The 18,576-nt window shown below is 38.1% G+C and overlaps 1 protein-coding gene across 1 annotated transcript in view; it reads left to right on the top strand.

Moving 5' to 3' along the window:
• Positions 1-18,576, top strand: part of Cntn5 (contactin 5) — a 1,166,275-nt gene that overhangs the window by 1,096,895 nt on the left and 50,804 nt on the right. Inside the window, exons 17-18 of the mRNA XM_032911019.1 lie at positions 3,416-3,574; positions 8,210-8,359. Of these exons, the coding sequence (XP_032766910.1) occupies positions 3,416-3,574; positions 8,210-8,359 (309 nt within the window). The remainder of the gene's footprint in view (positions 1-3,415; positions 3,575-8,209; positions 8,360-18,576) is intronic.

The following is an 18,576-nucleotide window of genomic DNA, read 5'->3' as shown; positions in this document are numbered from 1 at the left end:
GAACTTCAGTACGCAGAAGGAAAAAAATCCCTTGCAGATACTCATTCCCCACATGGCCTTAAGCTTGCATGTAGGCATTGGTAAATAAATGTCCAGTGAAGAGATACATAAATAGAATGCTGAAATTTAACAGAATACTGGCATATTGTAGGTGAGATAAAGAAATAAATTTAACCATGATCTCTTATATAAACACATCATCAAAACTTTTAAACTGTTTTTAAAAGCCTCTCAGGAGCACTTCTTCAGAGTTTCTTATAAGCAAACCCACACAGTAAATAATTTTGAAGCATGCTTCAATTAGTCATCATTGTCTTCAAATTGAGTCACTTTAAAGATTCATGTACCACATCTCTCCGGACTTAAGCAGCTGACAAGCTCAGCCAATCCATATAATATTTTCTTACACACATGCCTGCAGAAGCAGGAGGTCTTTGAAGGCTGCCTCTATTGTGTCTTGTGCCTGGGATTAACTGCATGGGAAAGCTGGGAACACACTAATGTTTATTTCTATTCATGCCTCTGTCAAAAATGGCTTTGGAGTTTCTTACAGAATGGTAGCTTCAGTATAATTTGAGTTCAAAACTGCCTACTAGCCTAAATCCTAACAATTATTTCAGAAGGATGGAGGAATATCAAAAAGCTCCCAAAGACCTCACCTTAAGAGTTGAACAGTGTTTGACATTTTTACTGTTATGGATAGAGTCCAATGGTCATGGGCCATCTCAACTTCAGAAGGGAAAAGGAGTAGCCTCCTCTACTGCATACTTCATACTTCTTTATCACACACTTGCTCTTTCCTTCCTTCATTGGAGACTCTTTTCCATATCCATCGTTAAAAGAAGGTCTGTGTATCCCTGGCTACCTTCCAAAATCAGATTTTGTTATCAGATCCATACTTATAGCTCACCCCAGCTATCCACTCGTATAATGTCCGTGGCAAGTAATTTCTTTTCATTAGAATAGATAAATGTTCACATTTCCAGTGCCAAGCACAAAACCGAATATGCTGCCTGAATAATTATCAACTGAGTGGTCTCTTTGAAGTTCTTGGTCACCTCTCTAAAGTAGTAAACCAACAATAGTAAAGTAATAATTAATGTCTAGGAAACATATGTTTCTTTAATGTATTATAAGGTAGATAGAATATGGGATCTATTGGTATCATTGTAGTAATAAAATAATGATCATAATTTTGGCATAATCATATTGTTCTCACAGATGTTTCCCTATGCTCCTGTCTGCAGTTTAACACCTTCCTAAATACCTCCTTCAACCCCTGTGTCTCTTCTCTTTCCCTCATTATGCCACTTTACTGACTTCAACACAGACATTGCTGTGCATTACCATAGTCATACACAGAACAGCAAGCATTAGGAAGTCCATGCATAGGGTGACTGGCATCATTCCCTTCCCTTTCTGTCAATGCAATTCATTCCTTCACTGAAAAGTGGAGTCTACTCCTTTCCTCTTTTCAAGCTAGGCTGGCCCATGACCATTGGACTCTCTCCATAACAGTAAAAATGTCAAACACTGTTTGACTCTTGAAGCCTGGGATTATCCACACTAATAATCATGTTCTTCACTTTTTGCCCACATACCAGTTTTCCATTCAAAACTATCCCACCTCCACACACACATAATGCCACAAATTCTGTGAATCGCCCTTCACAACACAAACTCTACTCTTTGCTTTCTTTCTGTAGTCATCCAGTTTCCCAATGTCTCTGTGCTGTTCTAAGCCATTAGTACCTGAATGGCTTCTCCTGAATCCTATAATAACTCACATCTTCTACATCGCTGGTGACAAGCAGTGAAGCTTATCCCAACTTCAACCTTTCCTTCTGACTTCTTTCCTAGACCTGGTTCTGACTCTTCACACTTTGCTTCTTTATTCAGTTTCTCCTTCACGATGCTACAATCCAGCTAACCCTGAAAAAGCATTGTGATTCTCTCATGCTTCCTTTCATTGCGTATCTTCTCAAAGCCTTTCCTGTTGTCCTCCAGTCCCCAGGCTCACTTTCACATACACGCACCCTCCATTTTCAGGGCTCAGTGAAGAAAGCAATGATTACCTTTCAGAATGAGCTCTGGGTTTCTTGTTATTTCAAAGTCATTCTGTGTTTCATCATTTCGCTTTTTCTTTCATCATTTCACTTAAAGGGAGAACTGCCACTTCTCAAGGCTTTGCACTGCTCCTCTGTTCACAACCCCAACTCTATCACCGTCGTGATAGAAGAGTCTCCCACTTTCAGTCCTCAGCTCTCAGAAAGCTGCTTAGTGAAGAATGTTCAGATTCTATCTCTTAAAATTGCCATTTGCATGGCATAGCTTTAAAGTGCTCTAGCTCACTGTTCCTTTCTTTAGTTCATAGATATCTTGATCATCAAATCCAGAAAGCTTTTTGCCACATACATAACAATTAATAGGTTAGTAACTTAAAATATGTCTAGGTATATATCCTTCATGTAATATAGAAACAATTCTACAACTTGCATAGTCCACATTAGGGAACATCAGTATAACAATTGTTATATAAAACTGTTGTTTCCTTTAGTCAATAAAAATTCAATAGGTATACATTTTAATGCACTTAAAATTGATTTTTAAGCATAATTAACTAGTGGGACATTTCTCCTGAAATTGTATTCTAGTTATTTCCTGAAAACAAAACGGGACAGGGGTGCAGACAGGGGTTGTCTACCTCCATGTCTACCAGTTGTCTCTGTTCCATACGCTCCCTTAAAGACAAAAATGATCTAAACTGCTCTGACGCATTACCACTCTACTGCATCACCCACCCCAAAGCAACATAATTATAGTCTCCTTTGAACTTTCACAGAGCACTGTGTATGGTTCACTTTTCATAGATAACCTAACATTTCCTGTAGTACCACTATTTCAAAATGCTCTGCATCCTCTTGGCAAAAGTGTGAGTCGTTCAAGAGAACACATCACATGGCTTGCACACTGTAAGGTTCCTGAGGCATAACACTAGCTCGCTCCACCTACAGCTCTTTAGTGTGTAGTGTGTAGTGCGTCTGCTCCTGAAGCATTGCCCGCCTGTTGCTGCCCCTGCCTGTTAGTTGTGATTGATTTTAACAACCACAGACCATATTGACATTCATATCTTTGTGTCTGCTTCTGATTATTTTTCATTTTTCTATAAAATATAATACTAATTGAAAGTTGCCTCCAGGCACAAAGTGTCAGAGAAAATATAATACATAATTAAGTTCCTCTAAAGAAAGTGTAGAAAATAACTTGTATCCCATAAATTTCTGCTGTCAAATTTCATTACTAAGTATTTATTTTGTTAAGACAATCGCATCATCTGATAAGACCCACACTGGAATATGTCTTGTGGCTGCTTAAGATTCTTTGCACTTAGCTTTATCCACTGTCTTGCCTGTAGGTCCCCCAGGGCCACCTGGAGTGGTCATAGTGGAGGAGATCACAGAAAGCACAGCCACTCTCTCATGGAGTCCAGCAACTGACAACCACAGTCCCATCTCTTCCTACAACCTTCAGGCTCGCAGCCCCTTCTCCCTGGGCTGGCAAACAGTGAAGACAGGTAAGACGTCCACAGACACACACAAAACAGCATCTTGGAGCAGCAGGTGCATTTACTTTAAAGCTCACTCAAAATCATTTGACAACTGTAGAAATAAATTATTCTTTATATTGATCTCCACTGTGAATTTCTTCACTGTGCCTTTTAAAAGCAAGCTCCCTTCCTTTCTTCTGTTCACAGTTTGCAAAGAAAGAGCCACATTGTGTTTCTGTTTGTGTGTTAAACTAACTTTCAGATTCACAAATAAGTGGCAAAAAATTGCATTATGCACAAAATCCCTGTGGAGCCACTCCCCAGCTTCCCTCAATTATCATACTGTATATGACTCATGAACAGTCATCAAACCAGAAATGGGACATTGAGCAAGGCTCTTGGGTAAGCTCCAGGGCTCCCTGGGAATTCATCAGTTTGATGTACAGTCATTTTCAGGATCCAACTCTAGGGAATTTTTTGCATTCTATTATATAAACACTTATACATAGGATTGGGATATAGAACTTCCCACATCTCAGAAACTTCTGAAGTGTCTTTAGAACCCCATGTCAGTTTTATTTATAAAATGAAAATCTAACATGAACTGTGTGTCGTAAAACAGTGCATCATCATAATGTGTGTTTTTAATGTGTTTTCTGTTTTAGTTTCATCATTTTAATTATTTTCTTCACTAGTAATTTCCTTTCAATGCTATAAACTAATGTTTCCCAAGCTTGCTAATGTTACTGGAAGCGTGTCAATGATACAGAAAGTCTAACCCCCAATGGCTAATAGATACGGATTTAGCATCACGTTCAAATAAACTCTAAGACCAGAAAGGAAGTTTTCAGAAGCAATTATCCACACAGTGTGGGGATGAGTGTCTCTGCTGTATTTTAGAGTCAATTCGTCTACTTAGAAGTAAAATATAAAAGTCAAACTAGACATAATGGTAGATCCCTACAATCTCAGCCCTTGAGGAGCAGAGGCAAGATGGCTGCCGTGTGTTTTAATCCAGACCAGGCTACATACAAAGATTGCAGCCAAATGGGCTATATATCAAAACCCGGTCTCAAACAAGTATAAATAAGTAATGTGAGAATCATCGAGATGATGTGTGAGTTCATTAAGAATGAAACTAAAGTGGAATGCTATGCCTATGGCACGGTCTATGGTGTCTAGGTAGTGGGACTTTGGTACATTAAGCTTCACTCAGATTACAATTGGGCTGAGAGAAAATATATTTTCCAAAAGAACTTAATGCACATCTTACTTAATACTAGGTTGCTGCATGAATTTATACATCATGATGGTTATCATTATAGTGTGCTTTGTGTATGCACATGTTTTCCCATAAATATTTAAAGCATGACCCTCATTCTGGGATCCACTATAACTGTACAGGACAATTGTAGCCCCAAAATGAAAGAAATTATCTGGGTGGTAAGCATAAGAAGAATACAAATTCAAATCTCATAAGCAGATTGGTTCAAGAATTCTCATCCACTCTTCCCAGTTTTCTATCTTGATTTTTCTGTGACTCCTCAAAGACCTTGCTTTGAAGCTGTGACATAGAATCAATTGCGTATCTGCTGTATTCTCACATGTGCCACCATCCTGCCACTGGATGTCACACAGACGGCTCAACTTACTTCTGGGAGACATGCTTAGGAGTACATATATTTCTCCCTGAGTCACTCAGTGATTTCCTAATCCAGTGTGTCTTATACTTTGCCGAGTAAATCCATGGGTTCATGTTCTGTAGTTACTTATTCTGATTCCTGCCCATCTCTTTGTTGTTGTTGTTCTCTTGATGCACCCGTTTCTACAGGAGGTGGGGAAGATTAGGAGGAAAAGTTATTTTGTGTTGTTGATAACTCTCTGCTAGAAAGCTATATCTTTATCTTTCTAAAATAATTTTAATACTGGAAATAGTTTTAAGTTGTAGCTCTGATTTAATTTTCTTCAAGAAGTATTTATTTTTAAAGACTAAGATTATGCTTTATTTGTAAATAAATGCATTTTCCAAAATTATGGCACTGTCAGTGTGCATTTTCTCTATCATTAATAGAGTAAAGGATCTCCCGAATTGATTCTTCATCTGATTCCTTTGACCAAAACTCAAAGTTCATTGAAATAGTGGTGAAGACACGCTATCCCCAGCACAAGTGCACAAAGGAGTCCTTAAGCCCTTGGTGCTCCGAAGAAGCTGTTGTTAATGCTTTTTGGCTTTAGCCCTGTGCCTAATCTAGTCATAATTTTAATGCCTGTAATGGGGGGGGGTCCCTAACTGTATAGCATCTCTATGGACAGTTTCTTGTTTTTGAAATTGTTCTCATAGTATAAAATAATTCATATAAATAACTTCTAATCCTGACATATATATTAGGAAAAAGATGAGTATACAGCTTAAAATTTTGATAAATCAATATAACTTATAAGCTACTTGGAAAATAACTAACATTCTTTTATGTACCAAAATGAAAGTGAGTTCCTTACTTTTTGTTAATCAAAACAAAAATTTGAGCATGAGTTTTCTAACTAAGCACATCTTAGAATGGACTTACAAATTCACATTGTAGAATTGGCTTCTAAACCCTTTTGCCTGCAACGAGATCCAAAATTAAATAAGACTAATTTGTGCATTTGGAAGAAATTATGAAAGAATCTTTGAGAGGGAGAAACAATTTCATCTTTGGGTCCCTTTTCCAATTAAGCAAATTAATTGTGCCTTAAAAATGTGATGTTCTTCAGCTACTGAAAATTCTTAGGTGATCTGTTTTTTTTCCTGTGTGCATTTAAGATTATCTAATCACCCATAACCAAAGGCATCATGTGTCTTTCTTTGTGTAACTCCAGGATGTCTCTGAAGCATTTACCATTGGTTTCTATTGTCTCTCTATGGACATGTTTTACATGAGCCAATTGGATGAATAAATTCTGCAATTTGACTAGCTTGTCAAGTATTTTATTAAATTATCGGATGTGATGATTTTACTAGAAAACCCATTCCAGTGGGATTCTCCTCCTATTCAGCATGTACTTCTTGGCTGTCTTTAAACACTTCTATTAGTTTCTCTGTGGTTCATGTATTTTCCTTGAAAGCAATGTATGCCCATGGCTCCAGCAACAGTATCTTTATGAAAAGATGCCAGTAAAGCTATTAAGTATTCTTACCTGGAGAAAATCCATTATCTTTAATCTCTTCAATATTGAAGACCAAAATTCTTGCCTTGATGAAGACAAATTTGTTTGCAATTTATTTTGTTCGCTTGTTTTTGAAACTATGTTTCAAATGTTTTTGCAAGTACATCCCTTATGGAAAAACAAAACTTTAGAGTTAATAAATTATGTTATAAATTGATGCATGAGTTATGCTTAAAATACTGAAACATGAGGCTGGCTAGAAGGCACGATGGAACTTGCTGTGTAAGACTGGGGACCTGAGTTCAAATGCTCAGCACTCACATGGGACCTGGCTGCACATGCCTGTAATTACCGAACTGAGGGATGGAGACAGATGCATCCTGAAAACTCAAATCCCACACCTCATCAAGTGGTGAGATTCCAGTTCACTGAGGTGCCTCATCTCAAAGCAGTAAGGCACTGAGTGGTAGGGGAAGATAGATGAATCTCGCTCTGGTTGCTACAAGTGTGTAGTATGTACCCAGGCACAGTCATATGCACCCCTTGGTACATCACACACACACACACACACACACACACACACACACACACACACACACACCCTCACACAAATCAGGGAATATACCAATTCTAAGATAATAAGTATAAATCAGAGAAGACTATTAAAGTCCAGCAATGGAATACTCTAGTTGCAAAAGCACATGACAAAGATGAACCAGGGAAAAATAACTGAGAAGGATTAATCTGTGACATAAAAATGAAATCCAGTAGAATTCTTTCCTGAAAAACAGAAAGTATGCCAAGGGAGAGAGAAGGCAGTTGAGTGTGCTTATGGTGCTCATATGTCCGCTTAGGACTAAAATCTATCATTGGTTTTAAACACATAAAGGTCGGTGCCAACCTGGAGAATTACAGTGTCAGTGGGGGGACAACTTGTATGGTCTGATAAGCAGTCAAGAACAGATGGGACACAACTGTACAACTTCTAAGAAGTTTCAGGTTCCGACCAAATCAAAGCATAGTACAAAAGTCACTCCATGAAGAGATTCAAGCTTGCCCCCATTCATTACGTGCTGTCATTTCTAATTAGGATACATTCCGAATTTGTTGTTATGGACAGGAGACAAAATATATTTGCAAGAACTGGAAAAGTCTTTTTAAATCTTCCTAGAAATGGAAGAAAAATTGTTTCTAGAGTGAATTAGTCTCTCTTCTAGAGCTGCAGGTGAGGAAATGAGTTTTAGTGTAGATAACGTTAAGTTCTTCAGTAGCCAAATGAGAAGAATTCCAGTGGCCTGCAAACAACACCAGCACATACGGTGCTCACTTCCTGAGAGTTCACTTTATCTTAGTTGTGATACTGGAGGCTCATAATCATGTATTACAAGAAAGTAGGATCATATAATCTCATGCAATAAGGAAGTAGGAACAATTAACAATGACGTCACTGACCAACATACAGTTATAGTATTTCCCCAGCTTCTTCATGATGTGAAATGTGCTTCTTCTCTATAGTCCCAGAAGTCATCACAGGAGACATGGAGTCAGCAATGGCTGTGGACCTAAACCCCTGGGTAGAATATGAATTCCGAGTGGTGGCCACCAATCCAATTGGGACAGGAGATCCAAGCATTCCATCTCGAATGATCCGCACAAACGAGGCAGGTAAGAGTCATGGTGTGAAACTCCTGTTCCATACGCTTCTCATCACTCTGTTCCATACACTTCTCATCACTCTGAAAGCAAGGTAAAGGCTCAAAGTTGCTTCAAGATTTACCTGATGCATTTTCCTGTGTCCTAAAACTGCATCCTTTATAATAATTATTTTGTTTTCCTTCTTTTCAGCCCTTTTTGTTACTTCTTCCATAAACAAGTGTTCACGAAATCTCCAGTTTTCTCCCAGCCTTGAACTGTGTTTCAGTTCACATGAAGTGGAGGCAATTAATTTCTTCTTCTAAGAGAATCCATAAAATTCAGAGTAGATCAACTCACCCTCACCATCTTATTCCTCAAAGATTGTCCCTGCCTTTAATTATAGGATTCTTCCTTAGAGTCTTTCTGCTGCCTTTACCACCTAACCTGTACAAATTAGATTTTGAAAAGACAGACAGAGCTTCTGCTTGACCTGCTGCCTTTAGAAGCCGGCTGCATGAGCCATCTATCTGCTTCATAACTTACAAAGGGCTCTCCCTAGTCTTCCAGAATAAGTAGTCCTAGTTTAAAGGCCACCATAATTACCATATAAAGGAAACTAACAGCTTTTATTTTAAACCTAATCAGGATATCCTGCTATCATGCAGAAGAAATAATTATTGATAAGATGTTTTTGTTTTGTTGTTATTATAGTTCTCGGGGGTGGGACAGAGTCTCATAGAGCCCAAACTGGACTTGGATTTCTTACATAGCCAAAAATAATCTTGAATTCCTGCTCTTATTGTGTTCCTTGCCAAGTACTCAGTTTTGTGATCTACCCCTTATAATCCAGTAAAATTCTTACTAACTTCATAAAGAAATAGACAATTTCACAATACTATGTGTTTAAAGAAATGGTAATTCTACTTCTCCTCATATGATCTTGTCATGTAGTATACACATACCATACTATAAAATACATGTATAACAAACTACATAAGTAAACCATATATTAAAAAAAAATACCAAAGACCCTTAAAAGAAAAGTGAACATCAAATATGTGACATAGACAGTGTGACCACGACAGAGAAATATGGACAGGAAAGGTTTCAGATACAAAGAAAAATAAATGAATTACATTTTATCCTCAGATATTATGCATGAGTATCAACAAGAGGACTGAACATCAAGATGTCTATTTTCTTCATAGTTCTATATTTGAAATGTAAAATGGTGTCAGATGCTAGCATTCAACGTATTTCTTTCTTATTGCTGTATTTATGTTTACATATATATGTGTGTTTTATGTTTTATGTATTTATGTTTACACATACATATTTGTGTTTTATGTTTCTTTGACACAGGATCCTTTTAGGCTGGCCTGGAGCTTGGTACACAGTACATCCTACCCTAAAGTCCATGTCTTCTGCCTCAGTCTCCCTAGTGCAGGAATTATAGACCGCCCCACCACCTCTGGGCATATTGTGTTACAGGAGGTATATTTAAAAGAAAGGAAGGGAGATGGAAGTGAAAGAGGGAGGGATGGAGGAAGGAAGACATAACTATAGAATAGATGCGCAGTATTATTTCCATAGAAATACAGCAGCTGAGAAAATAGAAATGAAAATACTCTAAATATGATACAAAAAGTTACCCACAGAAAACAACCCTTCTGCTTGGTAACTTACCTCTTTTGATGTTTTTCTCTTTTCTGCTTTAAATTGTGTGAACTTCAAAGTGAATATTAATTGCTTGGTTAGATTTTCATACACCCATAAAATCAGCCATGTTTTCATTGTGTCCAGGTGTTCATTAACTAAAACCATAACAGGTTGGTCATTCTTCATTTTATGTGCTCACTGTGCGGAACTGAAATGACAGGCGGCAGTAATACAGGCATGCATTTTCTAAGAACACTGCCTTACTTTACACACGCTAATTGTGTCTAATCAAGGCAAAGGTTAGTGTGCTATTTGGAGGCTATCTATAAATACACATTTTAAACATAAACAATCCATTTGGGATGAGTAACCCTTCTAAACTTCTTAAGCATAAATCTACTTGAGCTATTAAATTTTGGTTAGCAAATTACCATTGCATTTTAATGTGTTTGAATTAAAATCATATTCAGGTGATGCATTTCAAAGACCTCGTCGAGCTTTAGAGCTACCTCAGTCATGAACTGCTGTCTCTACATTTTACCCTATCTGCATAGATGACATACATTATTCCATTAAAGTCTTATAGAAGAAGAAAGTCATGGCCGTAAAAGTGCACGAAGAGCTTGCCTCTTACAGTGAAGTAGGGGAAGAGCTTTGTCCGCTTCACCCTGCTTGTACTTGAACGACAAATTCAGTTGAGCTCCTGATGGCATAGAAGCAAGTGTTGAGTTTTGCGGCTGTTTCTTCAGGCAGCACAGATTAAAAGAGACCAAAATCCTGAGCCAGCAGTCTGCAGTGCCATGCTCGGCCTCTGCTAAGTACCTATTTTATATTCAAGATGAAACTGTTCTAATGGACCAACTAAACTTTGAAAATGGACAGCTATAGGGGGAAAAACAGGTCTGAACTTTAGGATGTTGAGATTATGAGTGATTATGTCTGTAAATTTTTCTTCATAAAAAAATCTAAATTTCAAAAATATGAAGACTTTTAACACTATTAAAAGTGTTCTTTTCCATACAAAAAAGAAATAATGTAAAAAAGAAAAAGGAAAGAGAGAGAGAAGGAAAGAAAGAAAGAAGAGAAAGAAAGAGAGAAAGAAAGAAAGAAAGAAAGAAAGAAAGAAAGAAAGAAAGAAAGAAAGAAAGAAAGATTTAATTTTCCTGTAGAATATTTATTGATATTTCTGGTCATCAAAACACTTTTGGTAGTCTTTGAAGATAATATAACTGATTGGATAGGGTATGTTAGCTCCAGAGAACATTGTCTAAGTATGCTATGTTCTTGTATCATGGCGTCCATATAAGACTCAGTATTTTGTAAATGAATATACACCAATCAAAAGCTTTATAACCAAAAATGTATAAATTGATTCAGTCCAACTTCTTGGCATAAGGAGGTCAAACCAGCATAGTAAATGTCTATTTTTACTTTGGTGTGCATTTATATTTATGGAGCAATTTCAATTTTCTTACAAGTTTTAATTAGATTATACAGAGAGGAAGATATAAATAGACAACATGTTTAATTAATGAAATGTGCTGCTCTCTCAACTAATGTGTAAATTTGGACTGTAACAGTGTGAATGTTTTGTTATTTTAAAGATGTCACCAGAGAGATGACTATGGATTAGGAAATGCATCTTTAAAATATGAGATGGTTGAAACAGAAAAAACACAATGCATACAATAGTAGCAGCTGTTTCTTTTCTTGAAACCCACCATTCTGCAAGTTACATTTTAGAAACCTCCACAGAGGGATTAGAAGGGGGAAGGGGGAGTGGCTAACCAGGTAACATGTCTTTATACATAGTGACACATATGTGAAGATTGTTGAGTTAAGTGAGTTTAGATTTTAATTAATGTTCTGTTGTGTCATTTTCTTACATGCCCAACACAGGCAACATTGCCTAAGTCTTTCTTATTCTTATTTATCAAATGAGAAAAATACCATGCTCTAGTCTTCTGTTGCAAACACCATGACAAAATGAAACTTAGCAGGGACAGAAGGGTTTCTTTGGCTTCTGCTTCTAGGTCACAGTCTATCATTGGGGAAGTCTAGACAGTGACTTGAATTAGAAACCATGGAGAAAGGCTGTCTGACAGCTTGTTCCTAGACTCATCACGAGTTGATGCTCGGCTGACTTTCTTAGACATTTCAGGACCAGAATCAATGGGTGGTACCATCCCGGATGGGCTGGACCCTCCTACGACAATGAATAATCAAGTCAATACCACACAGAGGTGCCCATGCACTAATCTTATCTAGGCAATGCTTTAATTCAGTCTCCTCTGTCAGATTTCTGAAAACTGTGTCAAGTTGATAATTAGAGCTGACTGGAACATCCTACTTGATCACAGTATTACATAAGAGAATACATATGAATATTAATATCTATGCTATTATCACCACATTACTAACTGGGTTATGTTACAAAATGGGAATTTAAGCAGTGATGGGCATGCAAAATTCTCTTTTTATATTGAGTATAGGTTTTCAGCTAAACGTATGTGGGCTCAGCATCTCTGCTAAAGGCCTGCTTATGACCCTCACTGGCAACCATTACATTTTTCTTATCTAGTACTGAGTAGGTAAGGGCGAGTTTATATTATTCCACAAAGTAACTTTTTTCCTCTGGTTTTTGTAGCAAAAGAAGCAGAGAAAATCCAGGTATTGAATAAAAAATATGTATCAATTTGCTTATTCTAGAAATAGCTCTGTGGCTGCCTAGCACATTGAATTCTGTCCACAATTTTTTCTTGACTCTGAAATGGAAAATACGACACAAATGTTTCTGGCCACACAGGAAAAGTATTTTACCTCTGCATTTAAGAGATCGATGCTCTTGCAGCTAGGAGTAGCAAATGCATGTGCAGATAAACACCTTGCCCAGATGCATACTGCTCGCATTGTATGATCCTCATGCACCTGTGCACAGAGAAGACCAGGTGACCTGTGGAACTCAAAGCAGAAGAGCTTCCTTTGCCTCCCACCATTGTGCCTTACTATGCTCCGTTAGCTTGCTTCACACTAACCTTCTATCTCATTTCCACTATTGGCAACTCCCTACTAACCTTCCTCATATTCCAGACTTTCAGTTTTATCATATGTCTCATGGAGTTTAACCAAGGCTGTCTGTGTGACCATGAATCTGTCACTGCATTAGAACCCAATAGGTTACCAAAAAGTACATGCTATATTCTACCAGGATATATCTATATACATGGCTGAAAGTGTCAAGATGTATTAATGATACACACACACACACACATGCACACACACACACACACACACACACACACACAATTCTGATCTATTGTCTCAGTCCCAACTACTTTGCTGTACTATTGGGTTCTAGGGAAGTCTCATTTTCAAATATATAGAGTCTATTCAATTTAAATCAAAACTTGGATTTCTCATGCATCCCACTTCTGCCCTTCCTAGCTCATCTCTGAGAAGCTGTGATCTGCTTCTGCCCTCTTCTTTGTGATCCCTTTCTCATGCTTTGCTACTCTGACTGGCACTTCCTAGACAATGAGAAAAAAGAGGAAATATCTGCATAGATGATGTCATCTCTGTGGTCTCTCACATGGTGTTAGATCCTGCCAAGACTTGTTTTGTCAACGTGCATCTTTTTCTACAAAGGTTTGGGCTCTTTTGGGGATGTAGGAATCACTAATTCTACTGAGCTAAGTCCACCTTCCTTCTGTAGCACCCTCTGCCCCCACAGTGACCATCCCATAACCTGCTTGTTAAGCCCTAGAAATGTAAATGTTCTATGAATGAACATTTACTTCTTCTCAGGTAGCTCGGTGTGAAATGAGGTGTTCTTATATAAAACTCAATGTCGTGTCTCCAGGTGAAAGAAGAAAACACTAGGCTGTCTAGAACGGTTGTCTTGTTCTTCTGCCATTTGCTTCGATAAGAAAGTGGCCTATGCCTATTTGCAGTTGGGGTTGGAGAGAAAGCACTTAGACAAGCTGGAGAAAGGAATACAGTAGGATGGTAAGACTGGATACCCAGTTCCTCACAAGTCTGACATTTTCTCCACACACTCACACCCCAGCATCTGAGGTTACATGGCTCACTGAAAGTGACAAAAAGACTCAGTTCATTATGATCTCTTTAGCTGTACTTTACCTTCTAGCTCCTGAAAAGATCTTTTTTTTTACATTTACATCTTCAGAGACCCTGTCCACAGCAGCTATTGAGAATATCTAATTTCAAAAGTTAATAGAGGAGACAGAATAAAATCCTGTTGTGATGGATATGTATTCTACTTCTATTATTAAAAATATAGCTAAAATGTACAGAAATAATAACACCATATAAGGTAAGCCTAGTTTAGTTTTCTCTGTAAGTCTATGTATTGACAGTAAATGTTATTTAATGGAAGTTTAAAAGCCATGCCAAAAATGATTTGGACTGAATTATTTACTGGACACAATTATTAAGTACACGGTAGTCAGATACAGCTGTATAAAAAGGAAGGAATATTTAAGTTTTCCATCTCCATTTTAAAGAAAATATAAAGTATTCCGCTGAAATAGTTGGTAAACTCTAAAAGAAAATACTAAGCGAACATTATGTCTTTCTCCAAGCCAATGAGTAATTTAATTATATCATGTAAAAGAAATGGTCCCCAGTAAAATTAAAATAAGACAGAAGTTATAGCAAGCAACAGACCCCTGAAACCAAATCTCAATAATTAGAACAAAGAAAATAACAGCATGCTTCATGGGGCAGAGAGGAGTTTTCAATCATAAAACCAACGTTAGTCCAGGCAAATTTCTCCAAAACACAATTGAGAAGCATGCCTCTGTCTCAGAGGCAGCTTGCAATCTGCTGACTCTGACAAATGCCTTTCTAAAGAGAAACTATTTGTTAACAGTCTGAGTAATTCCATACATCAATTTCAGGCTTTGTGCTAAGCACTTGAACTTCGTCACATGCTTTAGCTATTCCATGCATGCTGTAGGCCTCTAATGGCGCTCTTCCTCCCATTCCACGGATCAGAAAACACAGCTAAGGGATGTTGACTATTAGTACAAGGTTGTCTACTAAGTAAATGTCTGGGCTGATGCTCTAACACCAATCTTGCTTCCAAATGGAGCCTCTCCTATGCTAGTCTCGTCTCTGCAAATTTTCTTTGTTCTTGGGAGTATTATTTAATGTTTAATTATATGTGTATATTAGTGCCTTGGTATGGGTGTGTGTATGTGAGTGAAATTCCCTGTGAAGGCCAGGAGAGGCTATCAAACCCTCTGGAGCTGTTGTGAGAGGCAGTTGTAAGCCACCAGACATAGCTACTGAGAGCTGAACTGATGTCCTTTGCGGAGCAAAATGTGTTCACGATCACAGAACCATCTCTCCAGACCCTCTTCTTCTTGCAATTTCTTTAGTTCATTTGTTTTATAATATATATATATATCAGGAAATTTGATTCAATAACTACCCACTCTATCCTCTTTTTTCCTTGATTACCCTTACAAATCAAGAATATAGGAGTTGAGGTAGATGCTATGTACTGAGGCCCCCCTACCTCCTGTGTGTTTTGATGACAATTTTTAATAACAAATTTAAAAACTCAGAAAATGCTACATTTCCTAAAATATGCTGGAAATTTCTCTTGAGATCAAAAGGGATACATTGCATGGATCTCCAAGTAAATGCTTGCTGTGTCAAGACTGAAGGCATAGGTCCTATGATGAAACAAAGCCAAATGCTCACAAAGGTCTGTGATTTCAAGACCACAGGTTTGACTATTCAACTTTCCGTATTATCAGAAGCTGCAGTTGTAGGGATCAAACTATAAAATACTGATTATAATCCAGACACTGCGATTAAGATTTACGGGGTAAACTTTACAAGTAGATACCATTCCTGGGTATGGTGACTACTGTCTGTCATTTTACCACACTAAAGGTGGATGAAGGAGAATCAGGAAGTCAATACCAGTCTCAGTTACACAGCAAGTGCACAGCCAGTGAGAATTGTTTTTATAAAACCTAACCAGCTAGGCAGTGGTGATGTATGTTTTTAATACAAGTATTGGGATGCAGAGGCAGATGGATCTCTATGAGTTTGAGGCCAGCCTGGGCAACAGAATGAGTTCCAAGACAGCCAGGGCTACAAAGAGAAACACTGTCTTAAAAATCTAAAAAAGAAAAAATAAAACCTAACCAGATAATCAGATATGTTTATGTTCAGAAGACACATGGAATGATGGGACAGAACCACTGGGACTCAGTGCAGATCTCTCTCATGTCCCAGGATGCTGTCACTCTGTCTCCTTGCAAACCCATGTGCCTCACAAAAACGTCTTCTTCCTTTTTCTTTTCTTTTCTTGGCTATTTTATATATTTACAGTTCAAAAGTTGTCCCCTTTTCCCCCTCCCCCTGCTTCTATGGAGATGTTCCTACTTCCACCCACCCACTCCCACTCACCCACTCCCACCTCAACACCCTTCCATTTCCCTGTACTGGGGAAATGAGCCTTCACAGGACCAAGGGCTTCTCCTCCTACTGATGACAGACAATGCCTCCTCTGCTATGTATGCGTCTGGAGCCATGCGTCCCTCCATGTGTACAAAGAGTTTGGTGGTCTAGTCCCTCTCAGGAGAAAGCTATATCGGGCTCCTGTCAGCATGCACGCCTTGGCATCCACAATAGTCCCCAAAGCATCTTCTAATTCTTTAGGCAACACCACTGGTGTTTGGTGTTAGTTTGGGAACTTCTGGTTTGGGGGACTCTAATTTTTAATCTTTCTACAAACTTGACCTATTGATAATTATTAACAGGAATATTTATGTAGAGTATACTTCAATTCTATTAGAAAGAATGTTTTGAAGTGTCCCTCCAGATGTACCTTTCTGAATGCTGATCCCCTCCCTATCCACCCTCCTGCATGTTTGATTCATACCATCTTCTGGGATAACCACTCAGCTTCTTAATTACAAAGACTTCCTGTACTTTCTAGAAAAGCTGTATTATTTAATGAGCCATGTAAATACTTACTGTATGAGAAATTGAAGACTTTCAAGAAGAAAAATTATTGTTAAATGATCATGCATTTTCTTTTGTTTAGTTTTTAATTAAGCTGTAGGGGTAATGTGTACCATGTTATTCAAACTGTGCTATTTACCAAGAACCCCATAATGATCTAGCCTGCTTATACTAAGGCAATACCTTCTACTTTGGTCATTTCAGACACTTATAAGTATGATTCCAAGACACACACACACACACACACACACACACACACACATATATATATATATATATTCACATTCCAACAAGCCAGATAAAACCTGAAACAGCTGAGTACTTGTAACTTGTGTATAAAGTCTCAACTAGATCATCTGTCCACGAAGAGCGACTGCTCAGAAATAAATTCAGGAGCATGGGCGTTTAACTGCTCAGCATGAGTATAAACTTGATCCCCCGAGTTAACATGTTTGTGACATTTATCAATAGCTGATTGAGGGAGGAAACAAACTTGATGCTTAAATCTAAAGCAGGTCCTCACTAATTACACTGAAAATATATTTGGATTTAAAAATATGTGTTCCTCTGAAAGCATTTATGAGATTTTATTTTTGTGGATTTTATGCTTCTAACAAGAATTATAGAACCTTCATGCCAGAAAAGCTCTGGGAGATTAAGTCAAATGTTTTATGTCATAATGTATTATAAACAAAGGGATATAATTAAAATCAGCAAGCTCTACCATGGTGTGGCAGAGATAATGACTGTGTGTCACCAACTTGAACAAGAAAATGCATGGCCACATAAGCCACCATATCTGCATATTATTAAGAAATGTAAGCCGAGCAGAATTAGATCCCGGCCTGGGCTGCAGCTCTTCAGACCTGCCAGTTCTGTCTATTATACCTAATAGGCTTTTGAAAATCCACACATAAGCATTATTGAAGCACTGTCCGTTACCAGCCTCTTCTGGTGCTACGTATTTCTCATTGAAAATGAAGAGAGAACGAAGCAAAGAAGGTACTAGTTCTTTACATTAACCATTTGACTATAGGTTAACTCATCTCCAAATGTCATGTTCAGTGACCCGATTTCAAAATACATCTTACCAAACATAGGTTATTTATGGGATAATTCAACCTAGAAATCACTCTTACATCAATGTGCTAATTTAGGAAGTTTTATTTTGCTTCCTGGAAACCTTAAATGTTCACCATACTTTTTTTTGTCTTCCAATAATTTATATTTTTAATTCACTTTACATCCTTATCACAGCCCCTCCTCCCCTTCCAGTCCCACCCTTACAAATCCCTCTCCCATTACCCTCAGAGAAGGAGAGCCCCACTTTGGTACCACCTCACCCTGAGGCATCTAGTCCTAGCAGGACTGTGCACATCCTCTCTCTCTGAGGCCCAAACGGGCAGTCCAGGTGCAGGGAACTGAGTTTAGTGGCAGGCAACAGAGTCAGAGACAGCCACCACTCTGCTTGTTAGGAGATCCACATGAAGATCAAGCTGCACATCTGCTACAAAGGTGGAGGGGACCTAGGTCCAGTCCCTGCACGGTCCCTGGTTGGTGGCTCAGACTCTGTGAGCCCCCAT

This window comes from Rattus rattus, chromosome 8 (assembly GCF_011064425.1).
Source record: "Rattus rattus isolate New Zealand chromosome 8, Rrattus_CSIRO_v1, whole genome shotgun sequence".
NCBI lineage: Eukaryota > Metazoa > Chordata > Mammalia > Rodentia > Muridae > Rattus > Rattus rattus.
This window is presented reverse-complemented; position numbering and strand designations above follow the sequence as displayed.